This window comes from Prunus dulcis, chromosome 3 (assembly GCF_902201215.1).
Source record: "Prunus dulcis chromosome 3, ALMONDv2, whole genome shotgun sequence".
In the NCBI taxonomy this organism is placed as follows: Eukaryota; Viridiplantae; Streptophyta; class Magnoliopsida; order Rosales; family Rosaceae; genus Prunus; species Prunus dulcis.
Genome location: NC_047652.1, coordinates 3,018,733 through 3,043,855, shown reverse-complemented (window position 1 = coordinate 3,043,855; position 25,123 = coordinate 3,018,733). Strand labels below are relative to the sequence as shown.

Here is a 25,123-nt window from a genome sequence, read left to right as displayed (position 1 = left end):
TATAAATTGTGGCAATAACCTGTGCTGTTATATGCTCATATGCAGCTTAATCCTAAATTTATTGGGAAATTAGAAGATGCTCTTAAGAAGGAGGATTGGGAAAGGTTACTAAAGGGATTTGAGGTTGGTGTTAAAAAGTTTTTCCAGAAAGTTGAAGAGGCGAGATCGTTAGTTGAAGAGTCTGGAAAAAAGCGCAAGAAAGCTCCAGTTGAGGAACAAATCAAAGCCTGGGAAAATTTCACACTGAAAGTAGAGAATGCCAGTGCACATGGAATGATATTTTCGTTTGTGGAAGGAGCTTTTGTAACTGCACTGAGAAATGGTGAGTGGATTTTGCTTGATGAGGTGAATTTGGCCCCTCCCGAGACGTTGCAGAGGGTAATCAGTGTGCTTGAAGGGGAGCATGGATCACTTTGTTTAGCGGAAAGGGGGGATATTCATTATATAGATAGGCATCCCAGCTTCCGTTTGTTTGCTTGTATGAATCCTGCAACTGATGCTGGCAAGCGAGATTTGCCCTTCTCTTTGAGGAGCAGATTTACAGAGTATTTTGTTGATGATGTGTTGGATGATGAAGATCTAACACTATTTGTTGGTCAATTTTTGGGCGACCGAAAATCAGATTTGCAATTAGTATATAACATTGTGTCTTTTTATAAAATTGCCAAGAAACTATCTGAAGAAAAGCTGCAGGATGGAGCTAATCAAAAACCACAATATAGTTTGAGGTCTCTCTACCGTGCACTAGAATATACAACAAAGGCTGAAAGAGAGTTGGAATTTGGATTTCCAAAAGCAATATATGATGGGTTCTGTATGTTTTTTCTCACTTTATTGGATAAAAGCAGTGCTTTGGTTATGGAAGAAACAATCTTGAAGTATTTGTTAGGTGGAAAAGTTCCTAAGGAAGTACCTTATTTTAAGTACTTAAGTGACTCAACTATTAACGGGAGCTCTGATAACATTATAAAGTATACTGTAACTGAAAGTGTTGAGGAACGTCTTAGGAATTTGGCTCGTGCTATTTGGATAAAGAAATACCCTGTTCTATTGCAGGGACCTACATCCAGTGGCAAAACTAGCCTTGTTCAGCATCTTGCTGCAATAACAGGTCATGAATTTGTAAGAATAAATAATCATGAACATACCGATTTGCAAGAATATCTTGGTTCCTATATAACGGATGCTTCTGGGAAGCTCGTCTTCCATGAAGGTGTACTGGTGAAGGCTGTACGAAATGGGTATTGGATAGTTCTGGATGAGCTTAACTTAGCTCCATCTGATGTGTTGGAAGCATTAAACCGATTACTAGATGATAATAGGGAGCTTTTTGTGCCTGAGTTGCAGGAAACTATTCATGCAGATGAAAATTTTATGCTTTTTGCCACTCAGAATCCTCCTGGTTTTTATGGTGGGCGTAAAATGCTTTCTCGAGCTTTCCGCAATCGTTTTGTAGAAATTCATGTTGATGAAATTCCTGAAACTGAGTTGAGTACAATCTTATTAGAGCGGCGCCCTGGAATTTCTAAAAAGATGGCTAAGCAAATGATTACTGTGATGAAGGAATTGCAATTGAAAAGGCAGATGAGCAAAGTTTTTGCTGGGAAACATGGGTTCATTACTCCGCGAGACTTGTTCCGGTGGGCTGATCGTTTCATAGAACTTGGGGGTGGTTCTGATGTGGATTTGGCCCGAGATGGTTATTATCTTTTGGCAGAGAGGCTTCGGGATGAAGGCGAGAAATGTGTTGTTCGAGAAGTTTTGGAAAAAAATTTCCGTGTTAAACTTGATGAAGACAACTTGTACTTTCAGGTTCTCTCTCTCTCTCCTCCCCCTCCCTGCGTTGGGGTGTCTGGAACATCCTGCTTTTTTGCTTTCTTGGGTTCCTCATGTGTTCTGGTTGGGCTAGGGTTGCATTTGTGATTTCTTTTGAAGTTGCATGGTCTGGAAATTTCTTCTTCTTAATAAAATTTTGCCAACATGGATTCAGTAAAAAAAGAATACTTATAATTATTGGATTTGTTGTTGTCATCTGTTAGTAGAAGGATTATTTGAATACCACATATGTGTTGTACTCATTTCCTATGTAGTTAGTCAATTGCGTCCTGTAAACTTTATAGATTTGTCTCCTTTTGTATTGGTGGAGTTCATTCAGAAATTGGGGGGAAAAATTATCAATTACGCCAGGGGGAACCTGATTGCTTTCCAATACTCTCTACAGTGCATGAAAATGAGCAACAAATTGGTTTTATAGTGAATGTGTTATGACTTCTTTTTTGTACTTTTAATAGGAACCTGTTCCCAACTTGCCTGATGGTGCTGAAGTTCCGAAGAGTCTTCAAAAGTATGGGTTAGACTGTAGTTTCGGTTCGGTGCTAGTAAGTTTTCATTATTTTTCTAAATACTGAAACTAATTTCTGTTCAATTCGGTGGTAGTTGGACTAAAAGTATGCGAAGATTGTACTTCCTAGTGGAGCGTTGCTATAAAGTGCGGGAACCTGTACTTCTTGTTGGTGAAACAGGGGTTGGGAAGACAACTGTCTGTCAGTTGCTGAGTATTCTTTTGGGTTCAAAATTGCACATCCTGAACTGTCATCAGTACACCGAAACCTCTGATTTTCTTGGGGTTGGTTATGTTTTATTTATTTATTGCATTTGTAGTTGTGCTTTTAATTCCTATTACTAGGTACTCTGCGGATGCTTAATGTTTTTGGAATGTTAGTTTTATTTTGATACCATTCAAGATTGGAATGATAGTTAATGAAATGCATTACAGGGGTTTTATCCTATTCGGGAGAGATCGAGATTAACATCAGATTTTAAAAGAACAATTGAAGAATTGTTGATGACAGAGGCCTTTAACCAGTTTCATCTGGACTATGTAAGAATATTTTATTTGTCTATATTTTCAATTGTGTTCCTTATTCCGTTTTGAAATACTACCACTCATGGGCTCAAGCACATGTGAGATTACTTTTCTTATTTTTGTGGGATTTACTCTGGAGTGTAGTATGCTTAGATACATATAAAATAGCAGCTTCAGGTATGGGGTCCCTATTTTTTTCTGCTAGAAGTGGGTTATCCCTTGTTGGGCCTACTCCACATTCTAGTTAAATGATCCGAACCGTATATTTCTTTGATTTTACTGCAAGGATTATCTTGCGAAAGATCAATCAAATTGGAAGTTGTTTATCCATTTGATTATCATCATGAAATTTCAGTGGTTATTGAAGGTGTTCATCTATGTATTTTATGTCAATGATTTCTAGTTTAGCTAACTTTTTGCATGGATGATCTTTGAATAAAGACTTTAAAAATAGACGGTTTGGTTCATTGAACTAGAATGCAAAGTTGGCCCCACAAGGGATTCCCAAGAAAAAAATGAGGATCATCCTTGCAAAAAAAAAAAAAACCTAAATCGGAAACAAGTTGGTTATAAACAAATAGACGAACACAAATTTTTCTGACACACTTAAAAAAATGATGATAATCAAATGGCTAAATGATTTCGAATTTGGCTGATGTTTTGTATGGAGAATGTGTAGATCTTTAAAGTAGGTAGTTCAGATTCTTGGATCACATCTAAAGTCTGCACATGCTATCCCTTACTTTTCCCTTGAAAGGGATCCTTCTTAAGAAGCTCCCATTGTATCTATATATTTATTTTGAAGTAAAATATGTTTTAGCAAAAGTCAATTTGAAGAGTAGTGTATTTTTGAAGATAAAAATTGAGCAATTCTAAGGCGCTTTCACGTTTTTATGAACTTTAATGTTTCTTATTAAAAACTCCTCTACATTTATTTGCAAATGTTCAATGTATTGTTTTCCTACAAAACAATTTATTTATTTTTGAACAATAGTTGGCAATGCTTCATGACTTAGGTCAAGAGGAGATATGGGTTGCTTTATTTGTATTATATTTGTAACTTTCTCATGCATCTCTTTCTTTGTAGACCTTCTCTTCGGACATTGGTCAAGCCTCTACAACATTGTGCAATCTGAACAAAATGATAAAAGATTACAAACAAGGTCAGATTTTAAATCCTGATGTCACCAAGCACAATCTGATGACTTTGGAAGGGATAATGCTGAAACTTTCTGAGATGCACCAAGAGTGGCAGAAAATGTTTGTATGGCTGGATGGGCCCCTTGTTCAGGCAATGAGGAGTGGTGATCTCTTTCTGGTGGATGAAATTTCCTTGGCTGATGATAGCGTACTTGAGAGGTTGAACAGTGTCTTGGAGCCAGAAAGAACACTGTCTTTAGCTGAGAAAGGAGGTCCTGATCTGGAGAAAGTTGTGGCTCACGAGAGATTCTTTTTGCTTGCGACAATGAATCCTGGTGGTGATTTTGGTAAGAAAGAACTGTCTCCCGCTCTTCGTAATCGGTTCACAGAGATATGGGTTCCCACTATTGGTGATAGAGGTGAGCTTGAAAGTATTGGTCTTGCAAGGATGACCTCCCCGAAGCTCTCATCCATTTTGGATCCTTTGCTGAATTTTTGGGAGCAGTTCAACAATCTAAAACCAGGGAGAACACTTACTGTGAGGGATCTGCTGTCTTGGATTGATTTTATTAATGTGACCGAAAACAATTTAGGATCTGAGTCTGCATTCCTTCATGGGGCATTCCTTGTTTTGCTTGATGGACTGAGTTTAGGGAGTGAAATTTCAAAAGGGAACGTCATAGATCTGAGGAATGAATGCTTCAAAATCCTTTTAAAGCAACTGAAGGTCTGTTTGGTTTCCTTTATACCATTCCTTGTTTGTTGAGTACTTGAATTTGTTATCTTATTTGTAATCTTCTTGGAATCCTCGCACAAGTGCATACGCTTTCAATTCTGTTATCTTTTGCTTCACCTGTACATATATTGGCTTTGAGTGTGAAACATGAGTTCGAGTGGTTTGGTTGTCAATCTAAAGCCATTCTTGCGTACATTTGGTAACACAGGGAAACGTTACTGAATTGGAGTACTCAAAACTTGCAAGAATTCAAAACTATGGTTGGGGCGATCCTGATACAACTGAAGGTGATTCATGCAGTGATAGCATGCAGTGTGACAATATTTTTGGTGTGGATCCGTTCTATATAGAAAAAGGTAACTACATTATGCATCATGCTTTCCCTCTGCTTAATTGTTTTGAAGAGGTTTTTCTTAGGCACTGTATGAACTCGTTCCTTCTCTCTCCCCTCTCTCTGTTTCGTGGCACTGAATCTTAAATGTTTGTCCTTAAATTTCCTTGATGTTTAGTATTCAATTTAGATTTTGTATTCTTCTATGGTGTGCTATAGGTTCTGTAAGTTTTGATGCTGAAGGGTTTGAGATTTTGGCACCAACCACCAGGAGAAATGTATTGCGGGTACTTCGAGCTATGCAGCTTCCCAAACCTGGTATGCCCCTTTCAGTACAAGCGATTCTTCCAAATGTTTTCTTTGTCCAGAGTTTTTGTTTTTATATCCTAATTACTTCTCTAACATTCTTAATTGATTTTATGCATTCCAGTTCTATTAGAAGGTAGTCCAGGTGTTGGGAAAACTAGTTTGATTGTTGCATTGGGCAAGTTTTCTGGTCACAATGTTGTCAGGATAAACTTGTCTGAGCAGGTCAGTAATTTTTTTGGGCTATCCTATTCTCATATAACATATATATATATATATATATGCATCTTTTGCTCACTTCTTTTTATATTTTTTTAATTTTTTATCTCTATGCATCTGGGGATGGTTCATATGATTCTGCTGCAGACTGATATGATGGACTTGTTGGGTTCTGACTTACCGGTTGAAAGTGATGAAGGAATGAAGTTTGCCTGGTCCGATGGGATCTTTTTGCAGGTTAAAATACCATATCTTGAAAGTTTAATGTCTTTACCTGTGGCTTGAATTTACCTTCCACTCATTTTCTTGTCTTATGTATTAACTCTTGCAGGCTTTGAAAGAAGGCTCTTGGGTTTTGCTTGATGAACTTAATCTTGCTCCACAGTCTGTATTGGAGGCATTTCCATGATCCCTGTTTGTTATTTTATGCAATTATATTCGGACAGTTTCTTGTTTATAATATGGTGCTCCTGCACTTTTTAGTAAGTTATTTTATTTTTATGTCAATTATGATTAATGGAGAATTGAATCATTTTAGGGTTTGAATGCTATTCTGGATCATCGAGCTGAAGTGTTCATTCCAGAGCTGGGTTATACTTTTAAGTGTCCCTCATCCTTCAGAATATTTGCTTGTCAAAACCCTTCCTATCAAGGTGGTGGCAGAAAAGGCCTTCCAAAATCTTTTCTCAACCGTTTCACTAAGGTATTTGTCCAATTGTCGTAGGAATTTTAGACTTGTGTGAAACTGATGTTTATTATGAAATGGTAACACCAGGTGACAGTATAAATCTGATCTCTCTCTTTGTTTCAGGTGTATGTGGATGAGTTGGTTGAGGATGACTATCATTTTATCTGTAGTTCACTTTTTCCATCGATTTCTATACCTCTTCTTTCAAAACTGATTTTGTTTAATAAACGGTTGTATGAAGACACTATGGTGTATCACAAATTTGCTCTGGAAGGTTCTCCTTGGGAGTTTAATCTACGAGATGTGATTCGATCATGTCAAATCATACAAGGTTTGAACCACTTTTTTTTTTTTTCCCTTTCCATTGTTAATTCTTGTGAACAATGTATTGTTGGATAATGCCGGTTTCTAATATTTTGTTTTCAATTTAGATGCACCCTCTGAGTCCAAAGATTATTGCTTCCTGGACATCGTCTATGTTCAACGGATGCGTACTGAATCAGACCGAAGAAAAGTCCTTCAGCTATATGAGCAGGTTTTTGAGATAAAGCCATATATAAATCCTTATCCACGAGTTCACCTCAATTCTGAATACTTAATGGTTGGAAATACTGCCGTAAGAAGGAATTGTGTCCAGTCATCTAGACTTCCTAGCAGCACACTTAAAATTTTGCCTGGAATTCGTCAAAGCTTGGAAGCTACCACACAATGTGTAGAGCATCAATGGATGTGTATCCTGATTGGTCCAGCATCCTGTGGTAAGACTTCATTGGTCAGGTTACTGGCTCAGCTCACTGGAAACGTGCTAAATGAATTACATCTTTCATCTGGGACTGATATATCTGAAATACTTGGATGCTTTGAGCAATATAACGCCTTCCGAAACTTCCGCTCAGTTGTTGCTGAGGTTGACTCCTATGTGAAGGAGTGTTGCAGTTTGCGATTGGAATTTTCGAAGGAGGCATTTTTACATGATAGCAAGGTTCTTATTACAAGATGGTTTTCTTTTGTATCAAACGTAAATTGTGATTCTATTTCTTGTTTTAGTTCTAATTTTTTGGAAGATAGAGTGAGATTTTCCAATTCTCTTACTTTGTTAATGGAGATTGTTGAACATCTAAAGTTGGTCGTGGAAAAAAATGTTCCATCCAGATCTTGGTCAAGCAAAGAACTTGATAGAGTTATGAGGACAATTATCAAGTTGCAAGAAGGTTATGAGAAAGGACCATTTTCAGTAAAGTTTGAATGGGTTACGGGAGTATTGATAAAGGCTGTAGAACGTGGAGAATGGATTGTTCTAGAGAATGCGAATTGTTGTAATCCCACGGTATGTAAACTTTGCTATGCTCATGACCTTTATTATCCTCTAACATTCATGTTCTCATGCTGCTTTCCAGTGAAGTTAATATGCCCCATGTTTATTTATCTTCTAGTTTCTAATTTGATTGTTGAATCTAGGTACTTGATAGGATCAACTCTTTAGTGGAGCCGTCTGGATCAATTACAATTAATGAGCGTGGGGTTGTTGACGGAAAACCAGTTGTCATCCAACCGCATCCTGATTTTCGGATGTTCCTCACTGTTAACCCAAGTTATGGTGATGTATCCCGAGCAATGAGGAACAGAGGAGTTGAAATATTTATGATGCAGCCAAATTGGCTACTAGATGAGAGCAGCAGATACACTTGTGAGGAGACTGAACTAAATGATGTGAAAAGATTTCTTGTTCTCTCAGGTGTTCCCTTTGCTAAATTGGTGCATTCTATGGCCAAAGCACATATATATGCTAGAGGAGAAGGATTACGTTTTGGTGTTTCCATCACGTATCTTGAGCTTGCTCGCTGGGTTCAGTTGTTCAAACAATTTCTCATGAACGGAAGCCAGCCTTTGTGGAGCCTTCAAACAAGTTGGAAGCATATATACCTTAGTACGTTCGGTGAGGCTGTCGGAGGAAATGTTATTAGTCATGTGAAATGCACATATTTATCGGGAACTGAATTGTGTGAATCTGACTCGTCACTGCGTCCATCTTTGTGTTTGCCTGGAGGATGGCCGACACCATTGAAGCTGAGGGAACTCGTGTGGCACTCGAAACAAGCTCTTGTGAAGACTAATTGCATGTACCTTGAGTTTCTGGGGGCTAAGTATGCGTCATACAAATTTCAACACGCGAGGAGCAGGTGCAATATGTCCCTGGATTCAACTGCTTGTCGCTATGTAGTGACTTACTTGAGGGGTATGGGGGTGTTAAATGAAACTATGGTTCACAGGGCTTCCACTTTTTTGACTTTAATCTCCGTTGAGAATACTGAAGTTGATAAGGTATTGGCCAAGGTTGAGAAAAAGCTATTGTTTGCTGCCAAATGGGCCATTGAACAAGCTACTGAAAGTGATCTCAAGCTGTACCTTCTGTGGTTCAGCTGGTTTCATTCTCGATTACAGCCTTTCTGTCAGTTCTTTGATTCTTTTGTAAAGTCAGTTGCACTAAGTATGGATCATCCTGTTTGGGAATATACATCCATTCGATGCCATGACCTTGCATCTCTTCACAAAGTAGAATTTGAAAAGCAGCTGATACCACTGCTCTCATTAGGGTTGGTTGATGTGATTGAATCAAATGAGAAGTTCAAAATATCCAGTGAGTTTCTCCACAGTGCTGTGAAGTACGTCAAGCAACTGAGGCTCACTTATCAAGAGTGGAATAATGAGGACAGCTATGCGTCAAAGGAAGCTTGTTACTTTGAAGAAGTCTTAAAATGTTTGCGGAAAGAGAGCAATAATCTGGACAGTTCTTCGCGCTTCCACTCAGGAAAGTCCTTGCTGTGGGTTCATGGTGGTCACCCAATTTTGCCATCTTCTTCTAAACTGTTTGAAAAGCAGCTTCAGATTTTGGAACTTTGTGAGTCGGTTTGGCCAACTAGAACAGGATTATTTGTCCATGGTAGGATATTGTCGTTATCTGTTTCTTCCGTTTCTTTGATTTTAAAGCTGATATAATACTGCCTTTGTTTGGTGGCTGTTACAGTGAATGATCCCCTGATTGGAGTAGTTTCTGATCTTCGCTCCTTTGTCTTGGAAGGTAGAATATTAAAATACTTCTTTGATTTCTATAATTTGAAATGGTTTGAGGACATGTCGTTACAAATTCTTATGGTATTTATAATTGACGTAGGTGTTTCCATGTCATCATGTATCACTGGGAAATCGGATTCTTGCGAGAATGAGGACCATGTTGTTCAACAGTTGGATCGCATTTATCAGGTGGGAGGCCTTTATGTTTTTCACAATCATTATTTTGAATCTTCCTATCACATGTTGATGAAATACATATATATATGTTATATAAATTTTCTGCAGAAGCTTTTGCAATTGTTTGTAAAGGAAAGAATCAAAATTGAGGAGACTTCATGGTCGAACAAGATTTTTTGCGGAGCGAATGGATCTTTTTGTTGTTCTTTGTGCATCGTGGCATTAGGTCAGGCATATGGGTACGGCTGTTGGCAGGACATATTTCCCTTGATGGATAGTACAAGCTTTGCCCTGGATATGAAGCTACTTCAGGAACTATCATCTGTCATTCTGGTCAATAACAAAAGATTACGTCTGGTAAGACCATCTAAATTGTTGTACTCTGCTGAAATCTATAACCATAAACTATATGTATGACATCTTTCATTCTGGTCTTTAGTAAAAGATTACAGCTGGTAAGATCATCTAAACAGTTGACATCTGCTGAATTCTATATACATGAACTATATATGATATAATTCTGAGCTTAAGAGGAATTTGCTTACAAATCACTGATTTTCCATCATTCAGCTGAATGTTTTGCTTTGGTAATTTTTGTTAATGGTTTGGGGACTTAAGAGTTCCATCTTTGTGACTTAAGGTTCCAACATTTGATATCTTGGTTGGGTGTCACTTATCTAACCAATTTAGGTTGTATGCAATTGGGTGGGATTTTCAAGTATTCTGACCGAAGGTTCAAGTTGATGTTCTGGGAAAGATGTCTCTTGAGGTCGGGTTGGCATTCGAAATGGATCAAAGGGTTTAGGTTTTGGCAAAAGTTTTGGGATTTTTGTGCAAATCCTTCTTTTCCTTCAGTTGGGATATTGGGTTTTGATTTTGAAGGAACCTAAACGATCAAGTGGTGGGGGAGTTAAAAGTAGTAGTTGGTCATTGTTGAAGAATATGAGTCCCACATCAGAAACTTGAGTAAATAATATACAAAATATAATGAATGGTTCTACTACTAATAATACCGAGGCCTTTTGTGATAGAACCCCACACCTATTGGGCTTTGTAGGTGGTTAAGTTGGGGACAATATTGGTGTTGTTAGTAGTGGGGCACTAGCCCGTCTCTATGAAATTTAACAGTTCTTATAGAATTTTTGTTGGTTCCATCTAGGTTGGTTAGAAGATTATGGAAGTTAGAGTCATTAGGAGTCTTCTCATGTAAATCTTACTATATGCAATCAATGGCCGATTCTTCTCACTCCTTGTGGACCCTCTCGGTCATTTTCGGAAGGCCACAGAATAATTTATATTTGATTTACAGGAGACTATTTTTTTGGTACCTCACTTCATTGTTGCTTGATGTGTGAAAATGTTGAATCACTCTCTCACAGTGGCAGAGGTTGTTTGGGGAGACCCAAGCTGGGTTGTTCTACTTGTCTGTCACAAGTGACTTGTGGGTTGTAATTGGTCATCACTATCTTCAGAGTTGTGGGCTTTTTTTTGTGATTGACATTTAGCTGTGCTTTGCCTTATTCATTTCTGTTGTTTTACTGTTTGATGCTTGTTATTTTATTTGTTGTATTTCAGTAAATGTCTTTTTCCCTGTATTGTTTTACTGTTTGGTGCTTGTTATTGTTATTTTTTGTATTTTAGTAGACGTCTTTTTCCCTGCATTGTACTGATGTTTTCCTTATTAATGAAAGTATGTTTCTTTCCAAAAGAACAATTGATATATATTTTTCACTTTTCTTTGAATGACAGGATTTAGCCAAAGTATCTAGCCATATGAAGTATGCATTGAAATTCTCATTGAGCAATTCATCTAGACCACCTCAAATGTTTTCTCCCCATCAAAAGATTCTGTGGATACTGGATGTGTGGAGTTCAGTTGATGCAGGTCAATGAAACTTTCTGTTAAATTCTTCTACCTGTTCTGTTATCAGTATGCTTATGTCTTTCCTTGTGTTGCAGTCAATGAAAAAGTTTCCAGCTTCGTACTTGAGATGTGGTTCAGGTGGCATCAATCGTTGTGGATGTATTGCCCTGTTTCTGTCAAGGTATCTATTTTTATCTTGTGTTGTGGACTTTCTGCCATTTCAAATTACGTTTTCATTGACGAACTTCCTTTTTCATGTTACTCTAATTGCATACAGAGCTTCTCAAGCACTGCTGTTTATGATATTCCAGTACCTGATGTTCTGATTCAGCCGGTGGTAACAGCAACCGTATTCCAGATACTGTAAGACATTGGTTTCTTTTCGAAGTATTACTGATTCTAAAAAATTTAAAAAACATAGATGAGTACTGAATGTTTTCTTCTTGGCACCTGGTCTGTTGTAATGGATCTTTGGTAGAATTTCTTCTTGATGATCATCTATATTTATGGTCTTAATGTTGGTTCATAAGTTTGGTCATAATTCCATAGAACTTGTAGGTTTTGTTAGTTTGATTACTAAAGAGTAACTGCAACATTTATAGGCGTAAGGTATTTCTTCTTATGAAAAGAAAAAAAATATAAATGATTTAGTGTAAAGTTTGAATTTGGTGCAATTGAATGTTATTGTTGTATAGGGTTTTACATTTATGTTTGTTTTTTGTGTCGATTGCTATGTTTCCTGTCCCCATAGATGTGTCTTTCATGTATGATGTTCCTCCTTCTTTCTCTTTCCATCAAATTAGGCAAAGCACACCTGCCATCAAGGATTATTTTGTGAGCTCTCTGAAGCTTAGAGTTGCATCAAGTAATCTTTGGCGCGGCTCTCTGCCAGGAGCAAATTTACCTTTTTTTCTACTTTCCGCTGCTCGCTCTCTGTTCCAGCAGGTAGAGTAACTTATGTGCGTTGTTGACTAAGTTTTTTGGTAAGTATAATACAAATTTATTCACATGATACTCTGCTTGCAGATCATATATGCACATGAGAAATCTTTTGATGCCGATCAATTCGCTAAAATCAAGTCAGTTTTAGAGGTATGTTGTTTTAAGTTGTCTAAGTAGTGAATAATATGCTGAACTATTACGTGCTTCTTGGAAATTGGTCATGGCACTCAATTATAACGTTGCGTTACTTGTCAGATTCAGAATATTGTTGATAGTCAGTCCTCTCCTGTAAGGTTATGATTTACTTTTCAGAATGCCATTACTTGGAAATGGGTCATAAAACATTGTGGTTTGTAAGTGGTATACCATGAGATGATGACAGATTACTTGGCATGGCTACTCAATATGTGCTGAAGAAATAATAGTCTAATCATACCATTTCTTCTACGTTTTCTGATCACAATGATTTTCCAAAAATAATAAGATATTGACTGCACTATTGTACCTTGCTATTGTGACAGCAAGGAAGCGGTCTTGTGGTATCTCTTATTTCGAAGTCAAGTCATCATGGGCTGAAAGACTCGGTGGATTTGTTTATCAAACCACTGCTTCAAAACCTCTATCCTCATTGCTCATCTAAAGGTAATTTCTTTATGAATTATTTTGTGCATACATTTTTGGGGCGTGTGACCCTATCTGTTTCATGCTGTTGGAATCTAATCTAATACTTTTTTAAAAAAAAATTCATACTGAATGTATCCACTCATATCCAGATTATGGTTTCGATTTTATTCATTTTCAATATGAGAATTCTCTATTTCCTTGTAGGACTATATATTGGTTTATAAATTATTTCCAATTTTTTTTTTACTATTTAAATGTTGACTGGACATTTCAGAGCCTGGATTTAATCATGGGTGTGCTTGGCTGCGGCTTGGGATATTACGTCTTAAACTATTGCTCTGTGGTGATGATATGGATCCCGCCATGAAATACCATTGCAAGAATTCACTGTTAGCAGAGAAGATATCTTTGCTAAAACTTGAAATTCAGGTTTCTCTCTTGAATATATTCTTCTATTGATGACTAGTTTCAAAGTATTCAAGTTTTTGTAATGCTTTTCAATAATCTCAATATCGCGCATTGTTGTCGTTACAAAAATTTATGTGAAGATGTACTGCTATTGTTGCTATCTTTGCTGACATATTGGTTGGCATATACATCTAGATATGTGTGTTCATGGACCTAATTGTTTTGTTTCTTACAAATTGCCTTGTATGTGCAAGCACATATTGGTTGGCATGCACATCTAGATATTTGTGTTTTTTAATCTTTTGTATTATTCCAATGAAAGTTTGTCACTTGTGAAGAAAATTGTAGATAGTGCTTATGTGTGTGCAGCAGCACATATAATGTGGCGGAAGCAATTCAGGTTTTGTATTGATGTGTTCCCCTTAGGTGGTGCTTCAGATTTTGTGTTTAGTTCTCTTGTACGAGTAGACTTCTTGTTCACTTATATGGTACTGTTTCATTTTGTGTTTCATTTTTTAAGGAAGAGTTGTGTTTCTTATTAAAAGAATGCGGCGGAAGCAGTTAAACCCCAAATAAGAGAAATCTATGGAATGTAGATAAGCCCTCTCTGTAGTTGGAAAATCTGTGAAAATTCTCAGAAGCTATTATCAAAATGATTTGAAGCCACCGCAATGCTACAAGAGGGTTTTATTTATGGGCCTATTATATTTAACGTTCAAAACTTTGGTTTGCAATGTACTAATCATTATTAACATTTGTATATTAGTTATAAATATATGTTCCTGAACATTCAATTTACCCTGTACTTTATCAACATGCATGAAGCATGTGCCAATTTATGGTTGATGTCAAATGAACTCTGAACTTCTTTGTACTGCAAGATGAATTTTGTTTGATGATTTAAGGAGAGTAAAGCTGAATATTTCTTGAATGAATTTTTGTTTTCCTGGTAGGTTCGGCAAAAATGCGAATACTTGGCAGGGCAGATTTCTACAAGATATTCTCATGAAAAAAGGGCTCAGGCATTGAACAAGCTTGAAGCTGAGCACAAAAGGCTGCAGAGAAAGGTCTAACAATTTTACTTTTGTTCCGTTACTAGATCATTATATTTTGATAATTCGTATACTTTGGTAGAGTAACTATTTGTCTGAAATGCGTCACTCTGGCAGTTACCTTCTCCAGTGCAAAAATTATGCTGTGCATAATTAGTGAAGTTTACTGCAATTCGAATGTTGCCTGTTGAGATAGATGAATGGTGAACTTATTGTTCAGGATTCATGGGTTTTCTTTATGTCTAAAAGCGAACCTTCCAATCATACTAGCTGTTGTACCACTATTTCTTGCTCGCTGAGGTCTTTTTGGGTGTGGGGCATACAAGAAGACTGCCACTCTTTGGGGTTTTGCATTGGTGAGGGGTGAGGGTAAACCGGAAGTCCATGTGAAAATGTCTGCCGACTTGAAAAGGAAAAAAGACCCCAAGACACAATGCTGGGTATCCTACCTGAAATTAAATTACAACTCCCTTCTAAACAAATATCAGAGAAAAAAAAAAAAAAAAAAAAAGGTCAACTCCCTTCAAATCTGACTTTGCTCACAGTTCCTCTACTCAATCGAGCTTATAGGGGAGTTGATATGATTTTTATTCCAAACTAAGTATTTTAGGAGTTCACATTAGAGTAATTCACCCAACTGTATGTGACTGCACTTGTGTTATGTTTTAATGGATCTCGTACGGGTGGACTACTTGTCCATCTCCTCTTGTAATTATGTGATTTTATTATACAGAATTGTAATGCACGCTTGCTATAGAATTTTAATTTTTTAGTTTTCATTGTATGGAGGAAGATCTCACTTTCATGTTTATGTTCTTTCTTTGTTTAGATGGTGGTGTTGTTTCATATTATGTTCATTCCTATGGTTCGTAATACTTTTAGGTTTGTTTTTAACTTTTTATAACTTATTTTGAAGATTTTTTCTAGCTACTATCCTCCGTTGCCTTTCTTGTTGTACCTCAGCTGTCTCCCTGTAATTCTTGTTTTGTGCAGCCTTCTTTTGAATGCATTGGTTACCTTTTATTGACTTGCTTGACTGAATAGGATACCGTTCAAGTAGCTGTTTCTCCTTTTAGCTATCTTTTTTTCTTTTTTCTGATGATAACTTTTTCTCATTGGTGCCTAGATCGTCTTCCGCTCTGACTACCGGAAATTTAAAGGCTTAAAACATGAATGTGATGAGTTTCTTGAACGTGTTACATCTGATGAGTTTTTTCAACATGTTACGTCTGATACATTTTACAAATACATCACATGCTCAGAAATTTTAGTTGGTACTGTTGATGCCGTCAACTTACAACAGATTCTTGACCAAGGCTCTAACTGGCAGGTATACTTCTACTTGACTTGTAATGTGATGCTGATAATAATCATTCTTTTCATTCTTGTTTTAAGATCTTGTGTTGTTCTTGGCTTACTAATTGTTTGTTATGTGCTTCTTATGTATATCTTAGAAAATGGCAACCGGTTTTATTGAACAACTATTATCAGATGAGTACCGTGAGTACACTGATATTGTTCAACCAGTTCTGGTTGCATTATATGAAATAAAATTGGGTTTGGGGCTGATTCTGGCAAGTATCGTGCAAAAAATGATCCTGACTAAAGTTGAGCTGGACAATGCAAATATGATTATGGTATTTCTTTATATTTTTAATGTACTTTGATTTTTGGGCTTTCTAGTGCTGTCTTGTTGCTTTAAATGGCTGACTAGTAGAATGTGGCAGGGGTCTATTTGTTCATTTATGAGATTCCCTCGAGTATCTGCTTCCAAGAGCATTTCTGTTAACTTAAACACTGGCTCAAGCAAATTTCCCTACAATTTAGAAATTCCTACAATCTTCAATGCTGAGGATATAAGTCTTCTCGAGAAGTTGATTACTTTTTCCAGTGGCGTTCTGACTAATAAAATGGTATAGTCTTTTAAATTTTATTCCCTGCAGGATAATCCCGCTCAAGTGTTGCAGTTTCTCAGTTTAATTCTAGAAATTTTACTCCAGTTTTTGGCATAATAATCAAGACTAAGACTCGTACCTGTTTTGCTACAGGTCTCTGTTACACAACTTAAAACTACTCTGCACCGAAACATTCTTGTCCGTGTTTCACATTCTGTTGCTAATGCACGGCTGATGGATTATGCATCCTTTATGGTCTGTTTCTTTCCCATGGTCTTTGAAACCATATGAGTGGAGTTTATTTTTGGAGTTATTGACGTCTGATAATACATTTTTTTGTTCTGAATCAGCTCCTGGATAAGACATATAGCGAGATTACAGATCATTGGATGAGTATGAAGATTCAATCTAGAAACAAACAGGACTATGCTTCCTTGAAATTCAAGTTTAAGCCTCGTGCGTTTAAACTTGAGAGTATCATTGACCTTGATATATCGGCTCTTGGGAAGACATTAGCAAATCAAAGTTTTTTAGATTGGAAGGAATTTATGTCTGTGGATCAACATATTGAGAGGGTATTGTTTTTTCTTTTATTAGCCCAAAGTTTATGGATTTGTTCATTTTCCTGTGTTCTGGTTGCAAATTTCATGTATGCATATGCTTCCTGTGTAGTTTATACTTCTGTACTTTTTCCTGCCTTCATCATAAAGAAATTTTTTCATTCAGGAGGAAGCTCCTGAGGAACAAGAAGATTTGGACAGGGAATTGAAGTTCATGGAGGATTCCATTGTGAAGGACGTGGTCAAGACTCACAATCAGTTATTTGGGTCAAATAATCTTGTTCTAGCTGTAAGTTGTTTGTGAAACTTAATGGTCAACAACGTATGTTTACTGCTGACATGTAGGGCTTTTTTTGGGTGGCTCTATGCAAAGAAATTTGTTTGATGCCAATTTCTTGGCTTGTGTGGTCGTTTGGGGGGCATAGGCGTAATTAAGCCATAAATAAAATCCAAAAGAGAAAAACAAAAGCTCTCAGCCACTTCTGTTTCACCCCTAATTTTTCCTGGAGTGTTAGCCCTATGTTTAATCTTTCAACTGATTGATTATCATTGGAGTAATGGTCTCATCATTATCTGTTAAATTCTCTAGTGAAGTCAAATATTAACTTCGTCAATTCAAAGCCTAAGATATACCTGTTTTTGGTGAGCCATATATGGACCAGTTTGATTCTTTGTTTTCTAATTAAGTTGCGCGTACTTGGTGTGTGATACCTATGACATGGTACAGAGGAGGAACCTTTATTGGTGTATGTGCTAAAGAGAAGTTGAATGCTTGAATGATTGGATGCTCCATTGTTCAGTTGTGTATTCATTGTGGATGAGGCTGTTCAGGAGTCCAGATTGTGTTGAGCAGTCCAAGAATCTTGCAATGCATTACTGTGTTGCCAAATTTTGGGTTTGTTGTGTGGAGAGAAATAGGAGGGTTTTGGAAGGTGTTAGGGGGAGGATGTGGATTATTATTATATTTTTTTATATCCCTTCTTTTTTTTTTTCTTTTTTTTCTTTTTTTTTTTTCGTTTTTTTTTTGTATTTGGACCTTGTATATTTCCTTAGATATTGTTTCTTTTTCATTCAGCCGGGTGCTTTCCATGTCAATGATCTCGACAGAATTCTTTCATTCACTGATTCGCATACAATTGGAGTAGGGATGGTCAGAGGTAATTTTCTTTTGAAGATTCCTTTTGGATGGATTCTTTTTTACTATACCCTTTTTGTATGTTTATATTCCTTTTATGTCCAGGTTTAGGGGGTTCATTTCTTTCCAGTTTGGATGCTATACTTGTACCAGAGAATTTGTTTCGTATTTGTGTGGAGCATGAGTGGAAGTTTGTTTCTTCTGACACGTCAGCCCGTAAATACAATATTTACAAGGTTTGGAAACACCCGCACCCTAGTATGAAAATTTATCTTTAATCGCATAATATTATTAAATTGACTTCCATCCTTATTTTGTAGGACCCAAATGCTCCGAAGATGTATGAAATGGTGAACTTGCTTACTGCTCTTAAGCAGCAAATTCATTCCCTTTTAAATGAGTACGAAGAACATCATGAACTTCAGAGAATCTTAGATTCAGTTGAAATGCTTTTGAATATTCCACTGAGCACGTCCCTAGCTAAGGTAAACTGGTTTGTCTGTAAAAAATCAATTCACTGTTTATCTGGGTTTATTGTTGCTCTCCACATGCTTCTTGTCATGGAGCTTTTAGCAGCGTGCATGTATGTGTGCATGGGCACGAAAATACATGCATCTACAAACTTGCATGCACAATTTTTGTTGTTAAAAGTTATCTTATTGTGAAGACTCCAATATTCATCTATTTATTGTATTTCCCCTGCGAAGGCTCTGTCGGGATTGCAGTTTCTAATTAACAAACTCCGTTTATTACAAGAAAATGGCTCGCGCTTCGCTTTCTCTGGTAAGAGTTCTCATTCAACAAGCCTTTCTCTCGTGGTGGGGTAGGTGCATTTTTCTCTGCTTACTTTTTCTATGTCTTCTTATAGATCAAGTGAAGCCTATTTGCGATCTTGTGCTCTTGTGGCAAAGGATGGAGTTGGAGTCCTGGCCTGCCTTGCTTGATGAGGTTCAGGATCGTTATGAGATTAATGCTGAAAAGGTAAAACTAGGTTATTTGTCTTTGTGAAATTTGTACTATCAATACAAATTGGATTGACTGGGGGCAGTGTTCAAAGTTCAGACTGTATGTGTAGGACTGGGAAATAGCAACAATAAAATAACAATACAAAACTTAATTAACAACAATAACATTGAAGAATAGGCAAAGAAAGTCTACATTGAAGAAACCTGGCTTATTCAATTCCTGTTTTCATCATATCACCTTTTGATTTAATTATGAAGTATACACATTCTAGTTAGGAAAGATGGATGCCTTTAGCTTCAGGGTGGACCCAACCTTCTCATAAGTAAACCCAACCCTTGAGTGAATTATAAATTCCCATTACAAGCCTAATGACATTAATAAAAAAAATAAGTACTTAAACAAATACTCTTTATACCCACCTACATCACTTGTCATTCGTCTCCTCCTAATAAGAACCCTAAACACAACTCCTCTCATGTCTCTCTATACCCGCCCAGCAACTTGTATCATTCCTCCCAATAAAAACCCTACACTCATTAATCGGTTATTAACAAATGGATGCTCAGATGCCAGATCGTAGTTTGGGAGTCTAAAAATGGGCTATAAAATAAATTTTTTTGAGTTCAACCATAGATTTTTCGTACCTCCTGAAACTGGAATCACGTGGTGTTCTGCATCCCCTATATAACCTTCAATAGTCAATAACCAAACAACATAAATCAAAATAATCTCGGTTTGTTCATTGTTTGCCAAGAGACTTTCGAGTTTGGTGGCTTACTGCGGAACTAACTTCCTTCGAGTTCAATGAACCAGTGCCTAATACAGTGCTGAAAAGTTCAATTTTTTAACCATCTTTTCAAGACCCAGCACTTAAAGTAAACACATGGGTATTGGTTAAGTGTTGAACATTACTTGAATGGTGCTTTGGCAGTGAGTGATCTTGGCTGTGAGGTGTTTTTCGGCGGTGGAAATGTGGGGTCCGAGTTTTAAACATTGATGTCAAACAGATTTGGGAATGTAGGGATATGATGTGGTTAAGCATATATGTGTCAGTTGGGTTCGGTTTCAAGGATGTTATTTTAGAAAGATGGTACAGTTTACTTATGGAATGTGGTATTTCTAAACAAAATGGTGGGTGTAGATAGAATGATGGATTAACTAATGAAAAAACTGAGTTCAAATAAAGCACCCTTAGCATAATTGATTAATGCATTGATATTTTATTTCTTTTCTTTCATATGATAAACTGTGGTGCTTACTGTTATTGTCTTATTGCAGTTATGGTTTTCTCTTTATTCAGTTCTACGACACAGGCTTTCTTCTGATGTTGTTGAATACAAAAAATCTACTACCGAAAGGCATGTTCAAAAACCCTTTTTCTTGAATAAAATTTAGTGCTGGTTTATGTGGAACTTTGTGGTTTATTAGTGTTTAAAGTTGTGTGACACAAATACAACTTTGCAGTTTGGAGGAGTTCATTCATTCATCCAGCATTGGTGAATTTAGAAAACGCCTTCAACTTCTTTTTGCTTTCCTTGGCCAAATAAATACTGGTATAAGCCTACAGATTTATTCAAGGTATGATCTTAAAACCATGATATACTTGAACATTCCAACCACTTAATAAAGTTTAATAGAAAGTTTGCACATCTTTCCTACTTTTACCTGCTCAATCTTACTGGCATAAAATCCTCACAATGGTTTCATCCACACGGCGATGACATGATGTAGTTCTTAGCTGTAATTGTTTCCATTTAAATATATATATTTTATTTATTTTGTGTGTGTGTGTGTGTGTGTGTTAAGGGATACTAACTGTCAACAACTCATGCAGTGGTTGTGAGAAGAAAAATGTGAAGATTTTGTACAATGCGTTTGGATATTACGCGCAATTCTTACCGGCGTGAGTTCAGTCAGCTCATAATGCTTTGTTTTTCTTTCCCCCCATCCCCCTACCCCCCTCTTCTCCCTGTTTTTTCCGTTCACGAACATTGAGATATTGTAATGCTTTCATTCTAGAATTTTGGCGCACATGGATTCCTCTAGAAGAGATATTGAGATGGAACTCAAAAGAGTACTCAAACTGTGTCAGTGGGATCATCGTGAGAGTGCCATTGAAAACTTCACAAGTACAAGGCAGAAGCTGAGGAAAATTATAAAGAAGTACACAGTAAGTAATGTAGTATCTATTTTACTTCACAAATCAGAAAAAAAGCAATCAAATAAATATCCAGACTGCCTACTAGTCATTCTGGTAATGTTCTTGAATGCTACATATATTGATACTATCCTAATATATTCTGTGCAAGTCAACCTATATTGGTTTGGCACTGAATCTGAGAGGTGATGCCACATAGGTTATTTGTGTAGTTCAAGGTCACAACAATGTTAACTAACTTCTGATTTTGAGAATATTTAAGATATAAAATTCCAATATCATATTTTTGGTTGACCTTTCAGTTCAAGGTCACAACCTTTGTCTCTGATGCTTTCCTCAAGATTTGTGTTTCTAAAATTTTAATATCCCACCATTTTCAAGTCTTCTTTGTATCTAAACAGACAGTTTTTTACTATATCATGCATGGTTGTCAGTTATGTGTTTAGTCCACATTTGCTTGTGGGAAGTAATAATATGCCTCTGTTCTTGTTAATATAGGTGGTTCTGGAACAACCTGTAATTGTTTTCCTTGGCCAACATATCGTGAAAGGGGCTGAATCCCAACCTCAACAAGGTCAAAAGTTCTTCGTGGATGATGTGAACCAAAAAATAGGGACGATGGATGCTCCTTTTGATTTGACAGTGTTTAATGATGAAGACAGGTGAGTCTCCTTATCTACTAAAAATCTTCGTTTTGCTTCATTCTTTCGTAAGATTTCTAAATGAAAAACTGTGGCATGATCTATCTGATATAGGTGTATGTGGTACACTGGTTGGATAAAAGAAGCAGATGCTGCTCTGAAGAAGTTACGGCGTGACAGAACACTTGAATTTGGATATTCAGAGTCTAAAGGTGCCAACAGTCTTTGCTCAGACGTTGCAGGAATATTAAGGCAATGCTCAGCTTCTCTGTCCGCTTATCCTCTATACACAGACGAATGGCATGCTGTGTGGCACACACTTCAAAATATCTTTGATGGTGCTGTGGATTGCTGTGATCTGTGGAAGGATGCAAGCAAGAGTCAAAAGAAAGGGCGGGCTTTTTCTTACCTTCTAAATCTTTTAAAAAGCAGTGGGTTGTCGAGGGACATATTTACTGAGGTATGAACATGCTTCTTCTTTAGAACATATTCCTCATATATCACCATATATACCTGTGCTCAACTGAGTGGCTACAAATAGATCCAATGGTTCTATTGTCAATTCTATAGCTATACAAATTACAATCACATATAAGCTAATTGCTGATCTTATACCAAATGGCTTCTAATAGGATGAAGTTAAATCTTGGTGGTTCGTTCATCCATCATATGATGTTCAGCATCTTCTGCTGACACAAAGTAGACTTCCCTACGGAGATTCTGATGCTGCTCTTCCTTTGCCCCATCAAGATCTTGTTACTGAATGGAAAACAACCAATGAATACTACTTCAGTAGCATAGCATCTGTGCTCTTTACTCACAAACAGGTTAATAATAGCTAGATTTCAGAAGCAACCTTTACTTGTCAACTGAATCTTGTCATTTTTCCGTGACCACTGAGAGTTTGTGTTAATGTTATATGCTTTGCAGATTGGCAAGCCAGACCCTTTTCTTCACCAGCTCATCAAAATACAAAAAAATCAACATAAAGCTGCCAATAAATTTGCAGAGCAGTTGAGGGACTTGAAGGAATGCATTTCTACTTTGGAGAATTTGGATTCCACTGATTCTGAGGATAAAAGTGGCAATTGCTCTATTGGTCAAAAGCAACATGCCACCTTCAAATACATGTGGCAGCAGAAGGTAATTTTTAACGTTGGAATTTCACTTTTTATTTGAATTACCTGGCTTTTCCTCACAGTTAGTGGTAATGATGATTTTTTTGTTGTTGCAGCAACTATTTGATAGTTTGTGTGCCACTTCGCATGAAGAATTGTTGTTGCTAAAGACATTTGATAATACCCATTTAAAGGGTTGTCAAACTGTCAAGAATGAAGGAAATGAGTTTCTTGCTTCCATCGAGAAATTTATTCCAGTTCTACAGAAATCAAAGGTTTGTGTTTTTTGTTCCTTGTGTGTTCTACATTTCTACCCTGGATTAGGTAAGCTCTCACACTGCATTTATGCCCAACTCTATAACAGGAATCATTGGACAATTACCTTCTTGGTCCTGATAGAGCTATAGTTACTCTTGCTGGCTCCTCGCAACGCGTTCTTATTTCAAAAGACATGGAACAATTGGTGTCTCAAAACTTCAAGGTTTTAAAGGAGTTTGAGGAGCATCTTCTTGCTTTCCATGCAAAAGATGTGGATAAAAGCTCTGTTGAAGATATTTTGCTCGGTCATTTTGTAGATATACTTGAGAAGGTATCTCTGGCTTTGTACTTTAATATTGTTAGTATAGTAGCGTGCAAATGATTCTGTAGCTGTCGTGGAGTGTATTATTGAAATATGATGGAGATTTCTTGGCAAATGTTTTTAGGCTTTTTGGTTGACTTAAGTTGAATATTTTTCTTTCTGGATTTTCCAGGGGAGGTCAATGGAAGTGGAGTTCAATTCAGTGATGGATGAGAAAAATGTGTCAGTTGGCGAACTCGAAAATGCATTTTGGGAAGCCCTTAGAAGTACATTTGAACATATCGTGGGGGCAATGCAAAAATTAGGTTCACCAAGTAATGACCATGTTCATCCAGACAAATTGGGGCAAATTACGTCCTGGGAAAAAGTATTTGACTCATTTTTGAAAAATCTGAGCTTGGACGATTTACGCGATAAGCTTCTGAGGACAATCTTTAATGCTGTGAGTTTTGTCATATTTATATATTTTTGATTTTTCACTTGTGTATGAATACACAATAAATTAGCTATTGTTCTGTGCTCAGGGAGAACTGGTGAATCATTGCGGTGGAAATTGTCTGAGTCTTTTACTCAGAATTGAAGCACATTTTAAACATCTATGTAGGTGTTTGGACATCTTATTGAACTTTGGTCATGCTCTGATGAAAGAACTTTTAGCTATGTGCAAAACTGTAAGTCGTTTTCTCTCCATTTCAATCATGGGTATATCCTTAGGTGCATCTTTGTCATCTCTCATTCCTTTTTCTTTTCGTGGGTTGGTGGGGCAGGGAATGGGAATGAGGAACTAAAGTTTCATCCAGTTGCCCCCATTCCCCTCAAACCTTATTTTCATTATCCGAAAATTGGGTTTGAAAGGTTTTCTCTGGTGATTCTTATGTCTCAAGGATATCTGTGTGTCTGTGAATTCTCTTTTCTTTTTTTCTGTGATCCTTCTATTTACCAGTCTTTCTGTACTGAGATTTGACATGGACGTGGTAATCTGATTCTTCTCCAAGTGAGTTTTTCATCACTTTACTACCAGTAGTGCTACTTCCAAACAGAAATAATCCACCATGCCGCTCTTGGTTCTTTTGCCCTTCCTTACATCTTCGCCTTCCTGCCTCCAATCTGCCATGAAGGCTCAATTTATCACTGACCATTTTAACTGAGCAACAAGACTTGCATGCCATTATGTATAAGCTACAGAGGTGGAACTTATAGGCCATTCCAGCTGTTATAATTATGCAATATTGAACTGAAGTTGCCAGTTTCAAATTCAGAGTGTTGACCATTCACTTGGTTATGTATAGGAAATTAAATATTCTTCTCAGTGATTCTTGAAATTTGTATAACATTATGTCTTCATTGATGTATATTTGTGTGCAGGTATCTTTAATAATTCATAAGCTTGCAAACGTTTTAGCTTTATATTCAAAGGGATCTGGGATTTCTTCTGAAGACAAAGAGGATGATGCCACTGGTGATATATCTCAAGATAAAAAAGGAACAGGTATGGGGGAGGGTGTTGGACTGAATGATGTCAGTGATCAGATTACCGATGAAGATCAACTTCTTGGAATATCTGAGAAGGTATTGATATGAGCACATTGAAATTTCCAACCAACTTATCATGCGTTATATCATGTGGCAATTTGTCACAAGATGT

General features: G+C 36.9%; 1 protein-coding gene across 8 annotated transcripts in view; it reads left to right on the top strand.

The window, feature by feature from the left end:
- Positions 1–25,123, top strand: part of LOC117620716 (midasin) — a 37,103-nt gene that overhangs the window by 8,624 nt on the left and 3,356 nt on the right. For 5 of the 8 annotated variants that reach the window (XM_034350888.1, XM_034350887.1, XM_034350886.1 and 2 more), the window contains 49 exons: positions 46–1,812; positions 2,292–2,344; positions 2,437–2,626; positions 2,777–2,881; positions 3,954–4,733; positions 4,951–5,098; positions 5,293–5,391; positions 5,504–5,604; positions 5,746–5,835; positions 5,930–5,995; positions 6,137–6,301; positions 6,410–6,617; positions 6,718–7,613; positions 7,745–9,227; positions 9,312–9,365; positions 9,459–9,547; positions 9,644–9,892; positions 11,285–11,420; positions 11,495–11,580; positions 11,677–11,762; positions 12,203–12,344; positions 12,426–12,491; positions 12,863–12,983; positions 13,240–13,394; positions 14,327–14,440; positions 15,552–15,755; positions 15,880–16,062; positions 16,153–16,338; positions 16,474–16,575; positions 16,671–16,895; positions 17,047–17,169; positions 17,956–18,037; positions 18,121–18,251; positions 18,336–18,500; positions 18,723–18,798; positions 18,884–18,996; positions 20,260–20,339; positions 20,446–20,559; positions 20,816–20,884; positions 21,001–21,151; positions 21,638–21,801; positions 21,895–22,240; positions 22,413–22,607; positions 22,711–22,923; positions 23,015–23,173; positions 23,263–23,487; positions 23,651–23,920; positions 24,003–24,149; positions 24,844–25,047. In XM_034350888.1, the coding sequence (XP_034206779.1) occupies positions 46–1,812; positions 2,292–2,344; positions 2,437–2,626; positions 2,777–2,881; positions 3,954–4,733; positions 4,951–5,098; positions 5,293–5,391; positions 5,504–5,604; positions 5,746–5,835; positions 5,930–5,995; positions 6,137–6,301; positions 6,410–6,617; positions 6,718–7,613; positions 7,745–9,227; positions 9,312–9,365; positions 9,459–9,547; positions 9,644–9,892; positions 11,285–11,420; positions 11,495–11,580; positions 11,677–11,762; positions 12,203–12,344; positions 12,426–12,491; positions 12,863–12,983; positions 13,240–13,394; positions 14,327–14,440; positions 15,552–15,755; positions 15,880–16,062; positions 16,153–16,338; positions 16,474–16,575; positions 16,671–16,895; positions 17,047–17,169; positions 17,956–18,037; positions 18,121–18,251; positions 18,336–18,500; positions 18,723–18,798; positions 18,884–18,996; positions 20,260–20,339; positions 20,446–20,559; positions 20,816–20,884; positions 21,001–21,151; positions 21,638–21,801; positions 21,895–22,240; positions 22,413–22,607; positions 22,711–22,923; positions 23,015–23,173; positions 23,263–23,487; positions 23,651–23,920; positions 24,003–24,149; positions 24,844–25,047 (11,376 nt within the window). The remainder of the gene's footprint in view (positions 1–45; positions 1,813–2,291; positions 2,345–2,436; positions 2,627–2,776; positions 2,882–3,953; positions 4,734–4,950; positions 5,099–5,292; positions 5,392–5,503; positions 5,605–5,745; positions 5,836–5,929; positions 5,996–6,136; positions 6,302–6,409; positions 6,618–6,717; positions 7,614–7,744; positions 9,228–9,311; positions 9,366–9,458; positions 9,548–9,643; positions 9,893–11,284; positions 11,421–11,494; positions 11,581–11,676; positions 11,763–12,202; positions 12,345–12,425; positions 12,492–12,862; positions 12,984–13,239; positions 13,395–14,326; positions 14,441–15,551; positions 15,756–15,879; positions 16,063–16,152; positions 16,339–16,473; positions 16,576–16,670; positions 16,896–17,046; positions 17,170–17,955; positions 18,038–18,120; positions 18,252–18,335; positions 18,501–18,722; positions 18,799–18,883; positions 18,997–20,259; positions 20,340–20,445; positions 20,560–20,815; positions 20,885–21,000; positions 21,152–21,637; positions 21,802–21,894; positions 22,241–22,412; positions 22,608–22,710; positions 22,924–23,014; positions 23,174–23,262; positions 23,488–23,650; positions 23,921–24,002; positions 24,150–24,843; positions 25,048–25,123) is intronic. The other 3 variants (XM_034350889.1, XM_034350890.1, XM_034350891.1) reach the window with 3 other exon arrangements.